The 21,353-nt window shown below is 60.2% G+C and overlaps 1 protein-coding gene across 1 annotated transcript; it reads left to right on the top strand.

The window, feature by feature from the left end:
* Positions 1 to 223: 223 nt before the first annotated feature.
* On the top strand, positions 224 to 17,605 carry DCAF5 (DDB1 and CUL4 associated factor 5). Its single transcript, XM_078878833.1, has 10 exons — positions 224 to 755; positions 3,905 to 4,048; positions 4,754 to 4,790; positions 5,916 to 6,055; positions 6,217 to 6,346; positions 6,584 to 6,797; positions 7,484 to 7,550; positions 8,354 to 8,478; positions 9,201 to 9,533; positions 10,445 to 17,605. Exons 1-10 carry the CDS (start codon positions 563 to 565, stop codon positions 12,014 to 12,016), a joined length of 2,955 nt encoding a protein of 984 aa, XP_078734959.1. The 5' UTR covers positions 224 to 562; the 3' UTR covers positions 12,017 to 17,605.
* Positions 17,606 to 21,353: the final 3,748 nt, after the last annotated feature.

The raw sequence follows: 21,353 nt of genomic DNA, 5'->3' as shown, positions 1-21,353 counted from the left end.
TAAGGGGGGGTGGGTTGATAGGGGGGGGGGTGGGTTGATAGGGGGGGTGGTGGGTTGAGAGGGGGGGTGGGTTGAGAGGGGGGGGTGGGTTGAGAGGGGGGGGTGGGTTGAGAGGGGGGGGGTGGGTTGAGAGGGGGGGTGGGTTGAGAGGGGGGGGGTGGGTTGAGAGGGGGGGGTGGGTTGAGAGGGGGGGGGGTGGAGGTTGTTGTGGCTGGAGGGGGAGGAGTCACACCGCCGTGGGTCACGCATCCACTTCCGGGGCACGGCAGGGCCCCTCACACCGGGCCGAGGAGGCGAGCCGTGGTGGTGGTGGCCCGGCAGACGCGGCACGAACTCGTCAACACAAAATACATATTTATATATTAAACACAACACATTTATATATTACACAACACTATATTTATATATTAAACACAACACTATATATATTACACACAACACGCGAAATCGCCATTGTTAAATCAAAAAACCTACCGCCGTTAGCGGCAGCAGCACGGCGGCAGGGCCGAGAGGAGGCGTCGTCGTGGTCGTCTCTGTCGTCTCGTGCCGCCCATGAGGGGCGATGCTCGGCGCCGTTCGCTTCGTGGAGCGGCGGCGCAGGGCGCGCGGCGCCGAGGCGGCGGCGCTGCGCCGCGGGCTGCAGGCGGCGCGCCTCGCCACGGCCCGCGGACTCTTCCACCGCGAGCTGCGCGGACACTTCGGCTGCGTCAACGCCGTCGAGTTCTCGTGCGGGGCCGGATCGTGGCTCGTGTCAGGTGCGGTGGGGGGGGGGGGTTGAGCCGGCGGCGGCGGCGGCAGGGGCACACACACAGAGGGGTACACACACACAGGGGTACACACACGGATATACACACACACGGATACACACACACACGGTCACACCACGGGCTGCCCGTGCACGTAGCACGCGAGGCGATGAACGCCGGCGGTGGTCACGCGGCTGGGCAACGCGCTCGGTTCGCACTTGGCAGCGTGCGCGGCACGACACCGTGTACAGTGCGTCACGGTGTGTACAGTGCATCGCGGTGTGTACAGTGCGTCGCGGTGTGTACAGTGCGTCGCGGTGTGTACAGTGCGTCACGGTGTGTACAGTGCGTCACGGTGTGTACAGTGCGTGACGTTACAGCGAGAGACTGTGTACAGTGCCTGACGTTACAGCGAGACAGTGTGTACAGTGCGTAACGTTACAGCGATAGACAGTGTACAGTGCGTGACGTTACAGCGATAGACAGTGTGTACAGTGCGTGACGTTACAGCGATAGACAGTGTGTACAGTGCGTGACGTTACAGCGAGAGACAGTGTGTACAGTGCGTGACGTTACAGCGAGAGACTGTACAGTGCGTTGCGGCAAGCCGATGCGTACAGTTACGCTGCGTACAGTGCGCCGTCGTGCGGGGTACAGTGTAAATGCGCCACCGTGTACAGTGCGCCGCGGTGTGTACAGTGCTGTGCGTGTGCAGTAGCCGCACGCTCCCCAACGAGTCGTGTGGTGGTGGTGGTAGTGGTGATAGTGGTGGTGGTGTGGTGGTGGTGGTGATAGTGTGGTTGTGGTGATAGTGGTGGCAGTAATAGTGGTGGTGCTGATAGTGGTGGTGGTGATAGTGGTGGTGGTGATAGTAATGGTGGTGATGGTGATAGTGGTGGTGGTGATAGTAATGGTGGTGGTGATAGTAATGGTGGTGATGGTGATAGTGGTGGTGGTGATAGTAATGGTGGTGGTGATAGTAATGGTGGTGGTGATAGTAATGGTGGTGATCGTAGTGGTGGTGGTGATAGTGGTGGTGATAGTGGTGATAGTGGTGGTGATAGTGGTGGTGGTGGTGGTGATCGTAGTGGTGGTGGTGATAGTGGTGATGGTGATAGTGGTGGTAGTGATAGTGGTGGTGGTGATAGTGGTGGTGGTAATAGTGGTGGTCGTAGTGGTGGTGGTGATAGTGGTGATGGTGATAGTGGTGGTGGTGATAGTGGTGGTGGTGATAGTGGTGGTGGTAATAGTGGTGGTCGTAGTGGTGGTGGTGATAGTGGTGATGGTGGTGATAGTGGTGGTGGTGATAGTGTGATAGTGGTGGTGGTGGTGATAGTGGGGGTGGTGATAGTGGTGGTGGTGATAGTGGGGGTGGTGATAGTGGTGGTGGTGATAGTGTGATAGTGGTGGTGGTGATAGTGTGATAGTGGGGGTGGTGATAGTGTGATAGTGGGGGTGGTGATAGTGTGATAGTGGTGGTGGTGGTGATAGTGGGGGTGGTGATAGTGGTGGTGGTGGTGATAGTGGGGGTGGTGATAGTGGTGGTGGTGATAGTGTGATAGTGGTGGTGGTGGTGATAGTGGGGGTGGTGATAGTGGTGGTGATGGTGATAGTGGTGGTGATGGTGATAGTGGTGGTGATAGTGTGATAGTGGTGGTGGTGATAGTGGGGGTGGTGATAGTGGTGGTGGTGGTGCAGACATTGGAATTTAGCTCCTGGACATGTTGGCATCGTCCATTGGAACTGTAACAGTGCTTTGCAGGTGCAGCAGTATTACGTGTAGTGCACGTGCAGCATGGACGTGCACGCACGGCGTAGAATGTGGGGCCGTCTCTTTATATTTAGCCCAGAACGACGGAGGAGGCCGAGGAAGAGGCGGCTCGAAGCGGCGATGAAGCCAAATATCCCCCGTATAGCCTTGGACAGACTTGGGGCAAGTGCTGTTCGCGAGTAGCAGCACCTGTAAAGGCGACAACGGCACACAAGAGGAGGGTGGGTAGCCAGCAGCAAGCACGGCTGGCTGCCTTTGTCTCCCCCGTGCTGATGTTTAATACACATCACACCAGGAACTAATGCTAGGCTGAGTCGACCTAGGAGAGAGGCCCAGGACCGGTTCAGATAATCGTCACTGATGTTGGGCTTGAGTGGGAGTCAAACTCGGGGTCGCTGTGTTCGTAGCGCAGCGCGATCACTGATACACGAAGCGGTGAACCACGCTCGGAACTCACGTGGTGTTGGCGGGGTGGTGGCGCAGTGTTCATAACTCGTACCACACGGCAAGGACCTCCTGGGTTCAATTCCTCCCCCAGTTCTGTAGTGAGTATGAGTGAGTTTGTGAGAGAGTGGAGTTTGTATTCTCTCCTATCCTGCATGAATTTCCTCAGGTTTCTCCGGTTTCCTCCCATATCCCCCCCCTCCCACACACTGTAAATTGGCCAAAATATCCCAATGCTCAAAAGATTACCCGCAAATTACTCAGTTGGGATCATACAGCAGCAGCGGCATCGCCCCTTGCTCTGAAAATCAGCAGGACCCTCCTGAAAATAAGTCTTGAGACTCTTGCAAGGCTTTGCCGGGTAAACGAGCACAAATAAAACAGTGATGCATAGACGCCGTGCAGACTTACACGCATATCCAAGCTAACCCACACAGCCAGGGAATTTACGCATGGCCAGCTATTAACCTATTGAGGAAATACGAAGAGCCGCAGTGGAAGTGGAGATGGCACAGTGCAGGAAAGAGTGAGTGAGCAAACAGGCGTGCGGGTGAGCGTGCGGGTGAGCGTGCGGGTGAGCGTGCGGGTCAGTGTTTGGGTGCACAAGTGAGGAGCGGTGGTGCAATGGTCTTAGCACGCTGCGCTTGGAACTTCGGCGACCCGACTTCGATTCTCGCTCAAGATCAACAACAGCGGCGAATATTTGAACCAGTTCTGGGCCTCCCCTAGGTCGTCTAGGCCTCAAATGAGTACCTGGTGCGGACGTGGTGTTGGCCACCGACCCCCCTCGTGTGCTGTGCCGGCCTTCGTGGGTCTGTTAAGGCTACACGTGGGGTGGGGGGTAGGGTGGGGGGGGATCATTGTCTTGTAGAGGTGCGTAGACGGAGTGCGGTTGTGCGAGCGTGTAGGTGACGGCGTGCGATGGTTGCGTCTGTGAGAGCAGGTGGAGATGACCGGCGCGTGCTGCTCTGGGATGTGGAGCGAGCGGTGCACGGCATGGGCCAGCCCGTGCCCATGACCGGGGAGCACCACTCAAACATCTTCTGCCTGGCCTTCACCTCTGACAACAAACGCATCTTCTCAGCCGGTGACCAAACATGTCCGGGCCCTCGCAGGAGACTGGCCCGGGACACACGGACACGCCATTCGCCACTAGGTGGCAGTGATGTCACCACTTTGAGGCCACGTGAAGTGTTGGGAGAGACCCAGGTGCCATGCGTTGACTGAGATGAGTGGGGGATGCACCGCCTGTGCCCCCTTGCCAATTTGCTGCATTTTAGCCGCCCGGCGCTCCGCTCGTTGTTGTGAGCGTCGTTCCTCCACCCTCCGTTGTTGTTGGAAGGCGACTGCCTCCAACTGACCAGTAGCGTCCTTCACGGGCCTCCTCCACACACACAAATACAGAGATCCCCCTGTAGCCTTAGCAGGCTCTTGGGGCAAGTGCTGTTCGCGAGCACCTATGAAGGTCGGCACGGCACACGAGGGGGGCGGGCGGGTGGCTCGCATCATGCCCGGCCGCCTTTGTCTTTCTCAGGGATCCTGTGCGTAAAGTCTTTCACGTGGTGTGCTGATGAAGGGCCGCTGCCCGAAACGTCACCCGTTTATTTTCGAATTTTTTGTTGTTTAAGGCCACGCAGTGTTACTGACCAAGAAACGTCCTAAGTTTTGGAGTTCAAATCGGAGAGTTAGCCACCCCCCGTCGTCGTCACAACGCGTTCTCGGGTGCGGCGAGGTTTTGGCGGATCGCCGGTGTCCGTCGTCTTGACAGGTATCGCTTGTGTCTCCGTTGCAGGCAACGACGAACAGGTCATCCTCCACGACGCCGAGAGGTGAGCGTGCGCGTCGTGTGTGTTGTGTGCGCGTGTGTGTGTGCATTCTCACAGTGGCAGCAGCGGCTGTTCTCTGGCCATCGAACAAAGGCAGCGGTCACCGCATCGTGCACTTCCAGATGCGCTTCTGCGGCCGTCTGGAGCGCTCTTCCTTCCCATATTAGGAAGCCACTGGAGCTATCACTTTTGAATCTAGATTGAAAAGATTTTTTTTACAACTGCTCCTTGTGTCTAGTTTGTTGTCCTTCCCCGCACTTCCGATTAGTACGGTTGGCTACGTACTGTGCGAAAGAAGTTCAACATACATATAACAAACAGCACCATCGAAGTTGTGGTAGGTAAAGAGAGAGACACGTTACTTGAATCGAGCTTGGGGAAAAGAGACGACGACGATGATTGTTGGAGGGAAATCCAAATAAGGGGAGCAGTGCGAGGGAAGAAGCGGCAGGTGAGGAGTTGTGGCCTCCGGAGGTTGGACACGGGGGCACGGAATGCAAAAAGAGGTTCCCCTGACACACGAGGGATGAGGAGGTGCGACTGGACGGAGTGAAGCTGCACCTGGGTAGCTATGGTGGCTATGAGATGTTAACTACCTCGCCTGGTGTACAGGAGGTCGTGGGGTCGATCCCGACCCTGACGCCTGCTGCTGTATACATTTGTAGTTTGCGTCTCTCTCTCCCCGTGGTCACGTGGATTTTTCTGCGGGTCCTCCGGTTTTTCCATCCGCATTTAGAAATGCATTTAGAGTATTTCGCCGCTTGAAATGTCCACGTGCTTATAAGCCACTTGGTTGAGCCATCAATTGTGGCCAGGTCGCTTCATGAAAAAGAGCTATCATAGCTGGGTGGGCCTTACCTGGTAAAATAAAAAGTAACGTTTAAAAAGTTACCGCTGTTGTTGGTGCTGCTGCTGTCCCGTCCGGCCCGCGGGATGGTAGCAGTTTCTTTTTCCCGCTGGATTGGACGCCACGTAGACCCAAGCGATGTCGTCGTTGTGAATGTAGTCGTCGTTGTTGTTGATGTAGTCGTCGTCGTCATCGTTGTTGTTGATGTAGTCGTCGTCATCGTTGTTGTTGATGTAGTCGTCGTCGTTGTTGATGTAGTCGTTGTTGTTGCGCGTGCTCAGGGGCGACACGGTGGACGTGTTTCCGCACGAGGAGGCCGTCTACGGCCTCTCGGTGAGCCCCGACAACGACTGCGTCTTTGCCAGCTCCTCCGACGAGGGCCGCGTGCTCATCTGGGACACGCGGATCTCCCACCACGAGGGTACGCACACGGCCGCCCGTGGCGGCGGTGACGGTGGTAGTGCTGGTGGTGGTGATAGTGGTAGTGCTGGTGGTGGTGGTGGTGGTGATGATAGTGGTGCGATACCCGTTGTGTGGATGATGATGGCGATGGTCACGATATATCCGGTGGTTCTCCCGCAGAGCCGTTCTGCCTGGCGAACTACCGCTCGCCGTTCCACGGGGTGATGTTCAACCCCGTGGAGTCGCGCCTCGTCGCCACCGCCAACTCCAAGGAGGGCGTGGGGCTGTGGGACGTGCGCAAGCCTCGCAGGTGGGGGCCCACCGCCTTGCTCGCTCGCTCACCGCAACGCCCACCGCCCGCTCCCTCCCTCCTCACCTCCCTCCCTCACCCACCTCCCTCCCTCACCCACCTCCCTCACCCACCTCCCTCCCTCCTCACCCACCTCCCTCACCCACCTCCCTCCCTCCTCACCCACCTCCCTCACCCACCTCCCTCCCTCACCCACCTCCCTCCCTCCCCCCCTTCCCCGTGGCTGTGTGCCCCCAGCTGCCTGTGGAGCTACGGTGGCGACGGCGGCCCCGCCAGCGCCATGAGCGTGCGCTTCGACGCGAGCGGCGCCCGCCTGGTGGCGCTGCGGCGCCGCCTGCCGCCCGTGCTGCTGGACGTGCGCCACACGCAGCCGCTGTGCCACTTCCAGCACCCCGGCTACTACAACTCGTGCACCATGAAGAGCTGCTGCTTCGCAGGCGACCGCGACCAGGTGACACTTCAGGGAGGTGGGGGGGCTGTGGGGGAGGGGGGCAGGGGGGGTGCGGGCCAGGGCGGGGCCGTGAGGGGGGTGTCAGGGGGGGTGGGCGGCAGAGAGAGAGAGAGTGTGACGGAGAGCACCGGGGAGATTGTGGGGAGAGGGTGGGGAGGGCGTGGGGAGGGTGTGGGGAAGGCGTGGGTAGAGGGCGTGAGAGAAGATTGGGGGAGAGTGTGAGGAGAACGCGGGAGAGCATGCAAGGGTGGGAGGGAGTGGATAGAGAGTGAGGAGTTGCAGGAGAGTTTGGCGGTGTGTAAGAGGGTGTGGGAGAGTTTGTTTAGAGTGTGGAAGAGTAGACGAGAGAGTGGTAGGGTAGGTGAGTGAGAGTGGTAGGGTAGGTGAATGAGTGTTGGAGGGTAGGTGAGTGAGTGTGAGTGAGTGTGGGAGGGTAGGTGAATGTGTGAGTGAGTGAGTGTGAGTGAGTGTGAGTGAGTGTGAATGAGTGAGTGTGAGTGAGTGTGTAAGTGAGAGAGTGCGAGTGAGTGAGTGTGAGTGTGAGTGAGTGTGAATGAGTGAGTGTGAGTGAGTGTGTAAGTGAGAGAGTGCGAGTGAGTGAGTGAGTGTGTAAGTGTGAGTGAGTGAGTGTGTGTGTGAGGCGCGCTCTCACGACGGTGCGTGTGTGTCCCCCCCCCGTGCGGCAGTACGTGTTGTCGGGGTCGGACGACTTCAACCTCTACATGTGGCGGATCCCTGACGAGCCCATCCAAGGTGGGGGCCGCGCCTCTCCCCCGAGGCCTCTCGCCTGGGACACGCGTGACGCACTGGCCCCCGCGCGAGTTTGAGGCTTCGTTTAAAAATCACCGCACTGACAAAGCCGTGCCACGTCGACCCGTACGGTGTACTTTGTATATTCCTGTGCAGGGAGATTGAGTTTCCGGGTCCATATGGCGCACAGCTGTTTCAATGCGGGCTAAAAAAAGTAGATTTGTTTGTGTTTCTCCCTTGTGATGGGACTCTGTAGGATGAACGTTGGGATTTATAGGGGCACGGGGTGACCAACAAGGTCTGAATTGGTCTGTAATTCAGGTAGGGCACTGATGAGGGGTTGACAGGTATGCAAATATCCCCCGTGTAGCCTTGACAGACGGTTGGGGCAAGTGCTGTTGGCGAGTACCTACGGAGGCCTGAACGGTACGCATGGCGGGGTGGGTGGCCAGCACCGCGCCCGACCGACATTGTCTCCCCAGTGGCGATGTTTACACACCGTAGCAGCTACTCATTTGAGGCTGAGTCGACCTAGGGGAGGCCAAGGACCAGTTCGGGTAATCGTCACCGGTGTTGCCCGTGACCGGGAATAGAACTCGGGTTGCCGGGTTCACAGCGCGGCACGCGAACCGCCCGGCTGCCGCTCTGCCACACGCACGCCGGCCCCACATTGGGCAATGCAGCGGTATCCAGCACTAATCTTTTACTTGAGGGTATCTTTAGGGCTGAGCGGACCCCGATCCCCCCCCCCACCTCCCCCCACCGCCCCCCACCCACCACGTGCGCTGTGTGGACGGCGGGTGCAGAGGCCGAGCGGACGGTGCCGCGGGCCTTCTTGGTGCTGAAGGGCCACCGCTCGATCGTCAACCAGGTCCGCTTCAACAACAACACGCACATGCTGTGCTCCTCCGGGGTCGAGAAGGTCATCAAGGTACCGTCACCCGACACCCCCCGCCACCCTGGCGATGCCTCCGAATAATAATAAGTTACTACATCGGTGAGCTGCTGCGTTGGTAGGATGGGCGTTGTTTGGTTCCGCGTGTACCGTATGTGTGTTGGGCGATTTGTTTTGCCATTCCTGTACTTTGCACTCCTATCGTGTTTTTGTATCGTTTGTTGTTGTTGTTGTCGTAACGTTCTTACCCCGTGCCCCTACTACTGGGCATCTGTCAAAAAGAGCTTCATAGCTCATTGGAATCGTCCACTGTAAATAATTATTCTGATTCTGATGCCGTTACTCCCCGCTGCGTCCGTCCGCTTGGAATCGATTCGCGGCACGGTTTTGGCTTTGGATTTGACCGCGGAGCGATCGCGGGGCAGGGGACCAAATACGTCGCCAGGCAATTAGAAGCGCTCCTCGTGTGTTAGTTAGCTGTCCTTCCCCTAACACACCTCCGATTGGCGTGGTTGGCTACGTGCACCGCCCCTCTGTTACCCACTCCACCCACCCACCCACCCACTCTACCCACCCCACCCACCCACTCCACCCACCACAGCCACCTGGCCTCTACTCGTTCTCCACAGTCCTCGTGTTTCTGTCGCCTCTCTGCTCGCGCGACGGGCTGAACGGGACCACCCCTGTCAACACAAATCAAATGACGCCCCGCCCCGCCCCCCCCCACCCCACCCCGCCGCCCCCACCCCCCCGCCCAGGTTTGGTCCCCTTTCGTGCAGCCCGGTTCCCGCGGCGACCTGTCTGGCGAGGCGCAGGAGCCGCGCCGGGCTATGTACACGCACGAGGAGTACATCGGCCTGGTGCTGTCGAGCGGCTCGGCGCTCTCGCACGACTACGGGCAGCAGTCGCTGGACGAGGACCCGCGCATGATGGCCTTCTTCGACTCGCTGGTGCAGCGCGAGGTGGACGGCTGGAGCTCGGCCTCCGACAGCGACGCCAGCCCCGGGGCGCTCGCCTGGGTGCCACGCGGCGGCGGCGGCGGTGCCGCGGCGGGGGCCGAGCGGAGCCCCCTGACGGGGGTGCTGGTGCCGGTGAGGGGGGGGGCGAGTCGGTGTGGGTGTGGGTGTGTGGGAGTGTGTGTGTGTTGAAGTGTGTGGGAGTGTGTGTGTGTGTGTGTTGAAGTGTGTGTGAGTGTGTGGGAGTGTGTGTGTGAGGGTGTGCGTGTTTTGTGTGGGAGTGTGGGAGTGTGTGTGTGTTTGTATGGGAGTGTGTGTGTGTGAGTGTTGAAGTGTGTGTGAGTGTGTGGGAGTGTGTGTGTGTGTTGAAGTGTGTGTGAGTGTGTGGGGGTGTGTGTGTGTGAGTGTTGGAGTGTGTGGGAGTGTGTGTGTGTTGAAGTGTGTGTGAGTGTGTGGGGGTGTGTGTGTGTGAGTGTTGAAGTGTGTGTGAGTGTGTGGGAGTGTGTGTGTGTGAGTGTTGGAGTGTGTGTGTGTGAGTGTTGGAGTGTGTGTGTGTGTGTGTTGAAGTGTGTGTGAGTGTGTGGGAGTGTGTGGGAGTGTGTGTGTGAGTGTGTGTGTGAGTGTGTGCGTGTTTTGTATGGGAGTGTGGGAGTGTGTGGGAGTGTGTGTTTGTATGGGAGTGTGTGTGTGTGAGTGTGTGGGTGTGTGTGGGAGTGTGTGTGTGTTTTGTATGGGAGTGTGTGTGGGAGAGTGTGGGTGTGTTGGAGTGTTGGGGAGTGGTGTTGCAGTGGTTATCGCACTGCCCTACGAATCCAGCCACCCGAGTTCGATTCCCGCTCGCAGCCACCAACACCGGTATGGGCCCCCCCTAGGTCGACTCCGCCTCAAATGTGTACCTGGTGCGGTGTGTTAACATCGCCACTGGGGCGCTAAAGGCAGCCGGGCGTGGCGGTTGGGGCACGACAGTCTGTCAAGACGATGGAGGGGAGCGCGTGCGTGCCGCGACGGCGAGTGACCGTGGCCGGTGGTCTGTGTCTGCGCGCCAGCTGGACGAGTGGGAGCGCCAGCCTCGCGATCCGCGGCCCCTGCATCCTCCCCGCATCCCTCGCGGTGCGGCTCCCTCGGCCGCCGCTCCTCGCGGAGCCGCCGCCGTCAGCAGCAACAACGACGACGGCGCCGGCGGCGGCACCGACAACAACAACAACGACGCCAGCAGCGGCGGCGGCAACGGGAGAGGCGGCACGCGGCAGCGGTGGCGGCGGCGCCGCGCCGCGGACGTTTCGCCAGACACGTCGGACGGCGACGGCGACGGCGGGGAGCGCCGCCCGCCCGACGCCGACCAAAACGACGACGACGGAAAGAAAAACGGAGGCGGCAACGGAGCGGGAGAGAGCGGAGAGAGCGGCGAGAGCGGCGAGGACCGGCGAGCCAGCATGCGCCGGCGCAACGCGGCGCGCACGCGCGCCCGCAAGCAGAGGAGCCGCCGGCACCCGCCGGACGGGGAGGCGGCCCCCGCCGCCGCCTGCGAACCTCCGACGACGTCGAGAACGGCGCCGACGACGTCGAGAACGGCGCCGACGACGTCGAGAACGGCGCCGACGACGTCGAGAACGGCGCCGACGACGTCGAGGACGACGACGACGACGACGTCGCCGTCGTCGTCCTCGTTGTCGTCCGAGGGGGGCGGCGACGGCGCGGGGCCGGCGGCGTCGTCGTCGTCGTCGGACACGAGCGCCCGCTTTGGTGACGGCGCCGCGGAAGCGCGCAAGGTGTTTCGCGTCTACAACAAGATCTGCAACAGCTACAGGAGGCACCTGCGCAAGGGGCGGCAGCAGCAGCAGCCGCAGCAGCGGGAGGAGGAGGAGCGGCGTGCGGTCGCGGGTGACGCGGAGGAGGACGGCGCCGGAGAATGGATTTTGATCAGAGGCCCGTACCACGACGACGTTGACGACGACGTTGACGACGACGACGACGACGTCGACGTTGGGTCCAACAGGCCGGCCCGACAGACGCCCACGTGCAGCTGGCTCACGGACGAGGAGGAGGAGGAGGGGGGCGGCGATGCCGGTGGCAGCGCCGCGAGCGGGAAAAGGCGAGCGACGGACAAAGCCTCGTCGTCGGCGTCGTCGATGTCGTCCTCGTCGTCCGGTTTCGACGAGGCGAGGGGCGCCACGTCCAGACGTCGCCGACTGGCGAACGGCAAAGCGCCGGCGCCGGCCTCGTCGTCGTCGTCGTCGTCCTCGGCGGCGGCGTCGTCGTCGCGGGCCTCGTCCTCGTCGTCCCCGACGTCGTCGCGGGCCTCGACCTCCTCGTCACACTCTTCATCATCCGGGGACGGGCGCTGGCATCGCCGCCGCGGCCGCCATTGCCGCCGGGTGACGGAGAGCGACGAGGAGGAGGAGGAGGGGGAGACGAAGAGGAACGGCGACTTTGGGGCCCGCGACGGCTCCGGAGGTGGCGGCGCCACCGCCGCGGCCGCCGCCCGGGCGTCCAAACGACGGCACGAGGAGGAGGATGAGACGGACGCGGGCGAGGAGGTGGTTGAGGAGGTGGGCAATGACAAGGAGGCGGCATCGCCCGAGCCGGGCGGAAAGAGAAAGCAGAAGAGGCAGCGCTGACGGGGGAACCGAGACGGGAGCGGCGTTGGCGGCGCGGCTTCGCTCCTCACTGAGCGCTTACTGGGTCGCGGGTCGGTGAGCGGAGCAGGCGGCTGCGGCCGCAGCGAGAGGAGGAGGTCTGCTGGACGTGGTGTGCTGGACGTGGTGTGCTGGACGTGGTGTGCTGGACGCGGTGTGCTGGACGTGGTGTGCTGGACTGGTCTGCTGGACGTGGTGTGCTGGACTGGTCTGCTGGACGTGGTGTGCTGGGCGTGGTGTGCTGGACTGGTCTGCTGGACGTGGTGTGCCGGACTAAATATTTTGAGGGTCGCCAGCTTGGACGGATCTGGCTGAGAAACGGCGCGCCGTGCCCCCACGGCTCCGACGGGCAGCGCTGGCGGGCGGCGAAGGTTTTCCCCGCAGTCCACCGTCGTGCCGTCTACCCTGACGGGCGACGACATCGTCGCTCGCTCGCAAACTGTGCTGTGGATCGAGCCGCGGTGGTGCGAGCGCGTGTATCTGCGTCCGTACGTACAAAACGAAACTTAAAGCAAAACTATTTTGTGTTTTACCAGGTAAGGCCCACTGAGCTGTGTAGCTCTTTTTTTAGAAGTGACCTGGCCACAAATGACAGCTCAACTAAGTGGCTTATCGCGTGGAAATATACAGCGGCCAAATACCGGAGGATCCCCAGAAAAATCCGCACGGCCACGGGGGGAGAGAGAGACGGAAACTCCAAATATACAGCAGCAGGCGTCAGGGTTGGGATCAAACCCACGACCTCCCGTATACCAGGTGAGGGAGTTAACATCTCCGAGCCACCGTGGCGCCCCAAAACCCGTGACCCACCGCAGCCGCTCTTGCGTGGGCGAGGCGGCGATGCGAATGCCGCCGGTGAGAGGGTTCGTGTGAGGGTGGAACGTGCCACGGTTCGGTGGGAGGTGAGCTTCGTTAGTTTAGTCAACGTTATCATCGTTATGCCTCCTGGCACGCCCCGAGAGCCTTCCTCCCCACTGGGAGTTGTTCGCCCTGCCCCATCCAGCTTTGACTCGGGACAGTCCGGGAATTGGCATCTGTGTTGGGTTGCAGCAGGGATGAGTTTGTACCGAGTTCCGGTACCGGTATTTGGGGCCGTCCATGGGGGGGAGTCACCGCGCGTGGGCCCCCCGACGCTTTCAAAATAAACCGGCGGGAGTATCATGTCTGGCACCACCGTGACGTCGAAGCGCAGGGCCCCCCAAAGTGCGGGGCCCGGGGCTGTCTCCCCGATCTGCCTTCTACCCCGAGGGACGGGCTCTGGTGATGTTGTCGTGTTGACATCGATTGCAGTCGACTGCGACACCCCGAGTTGCCGATTCGGAACTACGCCTGGGTTTGCGCCGTGGGAAAGGTGGCAGCCCTCACCCACTGACTCATTCGCTCACTCACTCTCAACCATTCACCATCTGTGACACACTGATTCATTCACCCATTCGTATTCCAAGTCACTCAGTAACTCGCCCACCCACTCGCACCACTCACTCGCCCACCTACCCACTCATCCACGCACGAGGATTGCCAGATTTGTCCCGGACAGTCCCGAGAATTGGCATCAATGTTCGGGTGGCAGCAGGAACCGATTTATCCCGAGACCTGGGTACCGGGTTTGCGTTGAGCTGTATTGCAGTGAGACTGCGTAGCGTTGATTATAAGCCCAGGCCGAGTGATAAATGTTCGGGTTTGGTATGCGGTGGAAAAGTTTGCAGCACCGGTAGCCAGATCCAGCATTGTCCACCCGCCAACAGAGAGCCCTGTTACCACACCCGGCACCAACCGCTCGCAAAAAACAACTTTTGTCTGTTGCTCCATTGTTTCGTCAGGACTTGCACTCTGTAATATATTCTGTCATCGCACGTGGGATCGTAAATGGGAACCTTTCCTGAGGAAAGCGGAATACAACAAAAAGGTGATGGGAGCGCAGCAGCGGAAGAAGAGGAGTCGAGAGAGGTGCACGCTGGGAATTGCAGTCCCCCGAGAGACGGAACGCACGGGCCGTACTCCGACCGTCAAACAGAAGTGAGGGGGGGGGGGAGGTTTTGGCCGGGACAGCTCACGGCCGCAAATGTGTGTTCGGACCGGTGGTCGACGCTTTCCCGGCGGATTCGCAGCCGAGAGAAGGAGAGCGGGCGCCGCCCGCGTACGGGGCGCACGCCGCGGAGACGGAGCGACGGAGGTGGGCTCGCGCGCAGCCGGCGCCCATTCGGCTCGGGAACTCGCTTCCCGTGCGAGACGACAGGGCCGAGCGGTCTCCTTCTCAACCCTCCCCGGCGCTCGCCCATCTCCTTGGGGTCCCGCGGCGCGGCCCTTAAAGGCACGGGGCGGCGGCTTCGTCGCTGCAACGGTCGCCCCCCTTCCCCCGCGGGTGGGTTGTGATCCGATGGGTTCTCCTCGCCAATGCAGCTGCGGCGTCGCGCGGCCCGGGAAGCCCGCGCGGCCTGGGTGGTGAGGAGCAGCCGCAAGGGAAGAGCCGTCTCAGCCTCGAGTCGGCAGGGAGACGGAGGGGAGTTGTAGATGGTCGGGGAAGCAGAGGAGGAGGAGCGACCTCCCATTAAGCAGACATGGACTGGGAGATTTGACCTGAGGCCGTGGTTGCTGGAGAGTGGAGTGAGATGAGAGGGGAGAGGCAGGAGAGTGCGTGGAGGGGAGTGAGATGAGTGGGGAGAGGCAGGAGAGTGCGTGGAGGGGAGGGGAGTGAGATGAGTGGGGAGAGGCAGGAGAGTGCGTGGAGGGGAGTGAGATGAGTGGGGAGAGGCAGGAGAGTGCGTGGAGGGGAGTAGAGTAAGGTGAGAGGGGAGTGAGATGAGTGGGGAGAGGCAGGAGAGTACGTGGAGGGGAGTGAGGGGAGAGGCAGGAGAGTGCGTGGAGGGGAGTGAGATGAGAGGGGAGAGGCAGGAGAGTATGTGGAGGGGAGTGAGGGGAGAGGCAGGAGAGTGCGTGGAGGGGAGTGAGATGAGAGGGGAGAGGCAGGAGAGTGCGTGGAGGGGGGTGAGGTGAGAGGGGAGAGGCAGGGGAGTGAGGTGAGAGGGGAGAGGCAGGAGAGTGCGTGGAGGGGAGTGAGGTGAGAGGGGAGAGGCAGGAGAGTGCGTGGAGGGGAGTGAGGTGAGAGGGGAGAGGCAGGAGAGTGCGTGGAGGGGAGTGAGGTGAGAGGGGAGAGGAACAGGTGGGCAGTGCTGACCCCACGTGGTGGTCGCGAGGTTGTGGTCACGTGGCCGTGCTGCGGTGTCTCTCCCGAGTCCACGTGGCTCCACCAGCGTCGTGTCTCCTACTTTGTTGTTGTTGCAAAAACGAACTAATGAACACGTGCTCATGTCGTGATTAGCGTCGCTCTGTTCTATTCCTCTTATTAATTCGTCCGGAAGTGAAATATTTATGAAATCGTAAAGTTGAAAAGTAGCTTTTCATTAAATTACCGTTCTGCCGAAACTTTTTTTTTCGTACAAAGTGGTGGTGGTGGTGATGACGACGACGTGAGGTCGGTTGTTCCGACAGAGGGCGGACACTTTGCTGCGCTGCGCGAGTTGTCAGCGGCTGTGGATGCGAGGCTGTTGTCAGTGGTAGCCGCGGCCTCTTCTCTTTCACCGAACCTGCGGTGGAATCACTTCCCGTTAGACGATCAGTGCCTATCGACACCCAGCGTCTCATCAGCAGACTCGCGTGCATGTACAGTATGTTGAACTTCTTTCGCACCGTACGTAGCCAGCCCTGCCGATCGGAGGTTGCGAAACGGCGTAGCCACGGCTACGCCGTACACGCACAGACGGCGCAACAACAATGGGCCGTGAAACTGACGTCGCGATAATCGCCGCGTTGTGGCGTCTGGTATCGTCCCGTGTCATCCATCGGTCTCCCCGCATTGTAACAAGGCCCGCTCACGAGGTGGGTGTGGTGGTGGCTGCCGCCGCTGCTGCTGCTGCTGCCTGTGATCCAGCACTGTGCGTGTGGATCGCCGCCACTCGTGGATCGCCGCCACACGCACGGCGTGGAACTCGCTGCCCCTGGGCGTCGAGGAAGAGCACAAATGTGGACTAATCTCCATCGGTGCCGCCGTCGTCATGGGATCGCGTGGTGCCGCCTCTGATGCTGCGTGGGTTGTCACCGGCTGCTCCGGTGTCCTCCCACGTGTATCAGTCCACTCGCGAATTGGCAGAAAGCATCTTGATATACGGAGCACCGCAGAGCTTGGATAATTTTTTAGTGGCGTCGGATCCTCACCGCGTGGCTGCTGCTGCCTTCCCGCTTCTCGTCTGTGGTCCCTCCTCCTGGTGCCTTTGAGTCGTCCTCACTCTCTCCGAGTCGTCCTCTGAGTTGTCCTCTCTCTGAGTTGTCCTCTCTCTCTGAGTCCTCTCTCGCTCTCTGAGTCGTCCTCTCAACGAGAGTGAGGAGCGGGTGCCGTGCGGCGTTAAGAGGCATTTGACACATCCCATCAGCCAATACGCCCCTTGATTTTGTTGTTAATTTGTGGAAGCACAGAGATTGTAAAGTGTCGGCGGAGTTGCTCGCTTGTTTATTTTGATGGCGGTATAAAAAATGAGGATGCCGAGGCCGGTGGGTGACGCGCACGGCCCACAAGGGGGAGCGCTCCACTCGCAGCAGCATTGCCCCCTGCGGGGTCCAGACGCGCCTCGCGATTTGGGTGAGCGGAGAGCGCAGCACCCAGCCGCCTTTGTCTCCCCGGTGGCAATGTTCACACACCACACCAGGTACTCATTTGAGGCCTCGGGGAGGCACAGGACCGATTCAGATACTCGTCACCGGTGTTGGCCGTGAGCGGGAATCGAACTCGGGTCGCCGGTTTCGTAGCGTAGAGCGCTAAACCGCTACACGACGCGCGCACACAGTCACACACACAGTCACACACAGACGGTCACACACAGACGGTCACACACAGACGGTCACACACACACGGTCACACACAGACGGTCACACGCACACGGTCACACGCACAGTCACACACAGTCACACACCGACGGTCACACCCACGTGAAGTTCAAGAGCTCCCTGCCTGTCAATGCCACCACCCCTTGTCTCAGCTTCCTGCCTCTTGCCGTGCCCCCCCCCCCCGCGGCTTATCGCGCGCAGCAGACGCCGCCAGCTAGATCCTCTTCCGCCTGTGGCGCAGTCGAAATGTCATCCAGGGGCCGATCTCACAGCACCATCCATCACCACCATCACCTGGCTGGAGGCCTCGCCCTTGTTTCACAGTGGAAGCGTCCTCCAGGGCTCGATCTCGCAGCCCAATCCATCACCATCACCGCCACCATCTGGCTTTAATTCTCTAACCACGTCCGTCCCCGCACACACACACGCGCGCGCACACACAACCGTGTTGTCCGGACTGTGGGAAAGTTGTTTCAGATTGTTTATGTTCGGCTAATCACGGCAACATTCGCTCCCAATCCACCCCTTGCCCGCGGGCGCGTGAGGCGCATTGGAGACATCGCAGAGCCCGGCGCCCAGTCGCCTCGTCGACACGCCGGGGGGGGCTCGCGAGCCCCTCCTGGGCGGACCCCTTTGAGTGCTTGTATACCCCCCCCCCCCCTTTAACATCCCCACCCCTTCACTCCTCCCCCTCTTCACCCCCCCCCCCTTAACACCCCCACCCTCTTTACCCCCACCCTCTTCACACCCCCCCCCTCTTCACACCCCCCCCCCCCCCCCGGAGCACGTGGTGAGACTTCTCCGGGCCCTCGAGTTCCCTGCCTCGACTCGGCAGCCGCAGTCGTTGCTCGGCTGCCGGGTTGCCCCCCCCCCCACCACCTCAATGCTAATTATTTTAACAACCTAAACTTTGTTCCCCAATGTTACCCAGGTGAAGGCCACTATGAGCGCGTTGTTGTTGTTGTCAGAGGCGAGCTGGCCAACGCGTGATGATGTCTCGCCGTCGAATCGGCCGATGCCATCACCAACCTTGTGCGAGGAAATACTCTGGTTCTTTCGGTAAAGTCACGAAGTTAGAAATACAATCAAACAAATCACGACGTTTCGATTGCAACACAAGCAATCATCAGGTGGGAAAACCACAGCAAGACATTTTTTTGGGGAAATGTGTCGCGGCCGTCAAAAATCATCTCGACGCACGCGACTGCCGTGTGGCAACGCGCGGGACCCGGGGAACAATCCACGCGAACCGACCACGGGGACACGCACACAGAGAGAGAGAAACACGCGGACTCCAAACACACAACAGCAGGCATCGCCAGGGTTCGGGCTCGAACTCACGGTCTCCTGCGTCCCAGGCGAGGGAGTTCACATCTCCTCGCCACCACGAAGGCGGCAGTAGCAGGCCCCTCCTGAAGACGCCCCGAGTCTTGCGACTCGACGGGGACTTTGCCTGGGCGAGTGAGCGGCATTGGTGGCGCTCGTAATCTCATCATGATCGCGCCGCACACGGGCCCAGTGCAGCATGGACACGGAGGGCGCTGCCGAGGATTTACCAGCGAGTTAGAGCAGCGCGTCTCGCCATCACCTCGTTCCCTCCCTCCCCCCACCCCGCCATCCCATTGTCACGCGTCTATTGTTGTGCTCGCTTGTCATCGTTGTGTTGTCTGTCTCGTTTGTATCGCTTGTCTCGTTTGCATTGTCACTGGCATTTGTTGTATCTGTCTAGATTGTATTGTCTTTCTTATTTGTATTGTTTATCTCGTTTGTATTGTCTCGTATTTGTATTGTTTGTGATGATTGTATTGTGACACGTGCGAATCCATGCTCCTGCATCGTGAACGATAAGAATCAAGTCTCGTCTTTGTGATGTTCCCAGCGTTTTAAGGCGGTGCATTCGCGTGGCACAATTTAAAAGTGTACCCAGACAAGAATAAATCTATTTTCAAATTGCGCCCATGTGTCGGCGGAGTGCGAGACCTCTGAGCGATGTCTCCATTGTGTAACACGAAGTGACTCAGCCCATCCACTCACTCGCAGCGAAGACAAAGATCCCCCGTGTAGCCTGAACAGACGTTTTGGGCAAGTGCTGTTAGCGAGTAGCACCTATGAAGGCCGGCACGGCACGCGAGGGCGTGGGTGGCCAGCACCACGCCCGGCCGCCTTTGTCTCCCGAGTGGCGACGTTTACACCCCGCACCGGGCACAGGAGCACTCACTTGAGGCCGAGTCGACCGAGCACCGATTCAGAAAATCGCCACCGGTCGAACTCGGCTCTCCGTCTGGGTGCCTCGTGCAGGGCGCTAACCGCTCCGCCACAGCTCCACCGTCCTGCTCGGTTGCCCCGACCCCCTTCCCGGCATCACGACCCGAGGTGAGAACAAGTTGCACCGGGAAGCGAGCCGAGATTCTCGCCAGTTTAGGGACTCTGGGACAGCCTTTCGGACGCCCCCACCGAGCCCCCCCCCACCGCCCCCCCCCCCACCGGGGACGCCCGTCGCGTCCACACCGGGACGTTTGGTGGCTTCGGTGTCGCGCTGAGCCCCCCTGCAACGGTGGCAGCTGAATGGAGTTCAAAGGATGTCGCAGACACCGCCTTGTTGTGAAATACCCAACGCAGAAGATCCCTTGGGGTTGATCTCCCACGAAGCTGCTCATGGTCCACCCCAGAACGCACCCACTGCACGGACCATGGCAGCGGTAGCTGCGGATCGTAGCTGACGGTGTGAAATGTGAAACTCTGCAGCAGTAGCGGTGCGACCGTGGCCATCATCCAGAACAGAGGCCGTGCACAGCGCGGGACGACGCAATGCCCCGATCCACAAATACGAAGGAGACATCATCACAGCTCCGATGTTGATGATGACGACACACGACTCCACCGGAATGTGAGATTGTGTAGCTGCTTTGCGGCGACATCAGCAGCCGTGCGACAGCGAGAAGTGTGGCTCAAGTTGCAGCGACGTCACGGAAAACCCAACAAACCCCAACATTCATCCCGGAATTTATCGTCTCAAATGCCCCCGTGTCAACACGATCACCTCATCTCAAGTCTAATTATACCACCCCCCGCCCCCTCCCCATTTCAGCGCGCCCACCCCCCCCATAGTCCTGACCCGCATTTATTTTAAAACAGAATCCTTCAGACATAATCCTTCAGCTGGACAAGCGCGGCGAGATGGAGCAGCCTCGCCTGCAAGGGGGCCCAGGGCACACGCGGCCACGCGTCACGTGGTCTGCAGACACGCGGCTAAGATGGAACACGGCCGCCCCAGGTCCCCTGACAGCGCCCACCACACGCGCCTGCTGCTGGAGGCCCCGGGGCGAACAGCATGCCAGACGAGGTCCTCTCTGAGGCCCCTGAGGTCCTTGCTGGCTCCAGTCCCGGTGATTCAATTGTCTCGGTGTCCTGGCGCCGCCCCACCGCCCCCCCCACCACCACCCCCACCACCGCCACCACCCCCACCACCACCGCCCCCCCCCACCGCCCTATTCTGAAGCATTTGCGAACATCTGGGGTTTGTCCCGGGTTAAATTGATGACGACGACGACGACTCCATAACTCCACACATGGATCGTGGTGCAGCCAGAGGTCGGAGCTCCCAGTCCGGTGGGCGGGGCTACATTGGAAGGGGGCGGAGCTACATGCGTAGTGGGCGGGGCTACTCGAGTGGTGGGCGGGGCTACCCGAGTAGTGACCCGCCCATACTTGAATATCTGGGAAAAAGAGCTTGATAGCTCATCGGATTCCTCCTCCAGTCTAAATAAAGATTCTGATTCTGAGTCGGGCTACCTGAGTAGTGAGTAGGGCTACCTGAGTAGTGAGTGGGGGCTACCTGAGTGGTGAGTGGGTGGGGCTACCTGAGTAGTGAGTGGGGGCTACCTGAGTAGTGAGTGGGGGCTACCTGAGTAGTGAGTGGGTGGGGCTACCTGAGTAGTGAGTGGGGCTACCTGAGTAGTGGGTGGGGCTACCTGAGTAGTGAGTGGGGGCTACCTGAGTAGTGAGTGGGTGGGGCTACCTGAGTAGTGAGTAGGGCTACCTGAGTAGTGAGTGGGTGGGGCTACCTGAGTAGTGAGTGGGGGCTACCTGAGTAGTGAGTGGGTGGGGCTACCTGAGTAGTGAGTGGGTGGGGCTACCTGAGTGGTGAGTGGGCTACCTGAGTAGTGAGTGGGGGCTACCTGAGTAGTGAGTGGGGGCTACCTGAGTAGTGAGTGGGGGCTATCTGAGTAGTGAGTGGGGGCTACCTGAGTAGTGAGTGGGGGCTACCTGAGTAGTGAGTGGGGGCTACCTGAGTAGTGAGTGGGCTACCTGAGTAGTGAGTGGGGGCTACCTGAGTAGTGAGTGGGTGGGGCTACCTGAGTAGTGAGTGGGGGCTACCTGAGTAGTGAGTGGGTGGGGCTACCTGAGTAGTGAGTGGGTGGGGCTACCTGAGTGGTGAGTG

This window comes from Lampetra fluviatilis, chromosome 52 (assembly GCF_964198595.1).
Source record: "Lampetra fluviatilis chromosome 52, kcLamFluv1.1, whole genome shotgun sequence".
NCBI classification, from domain to species: Eukaryota; Metazoa; Chordata; class Hyperoartia; order Petromyzontiformes; family Petromyzontidae; genus Lampetra; species Lampetra fluviatilis.
This window is presented reverse-complemented; position numbering and strand designations above follow the sequence as displayed.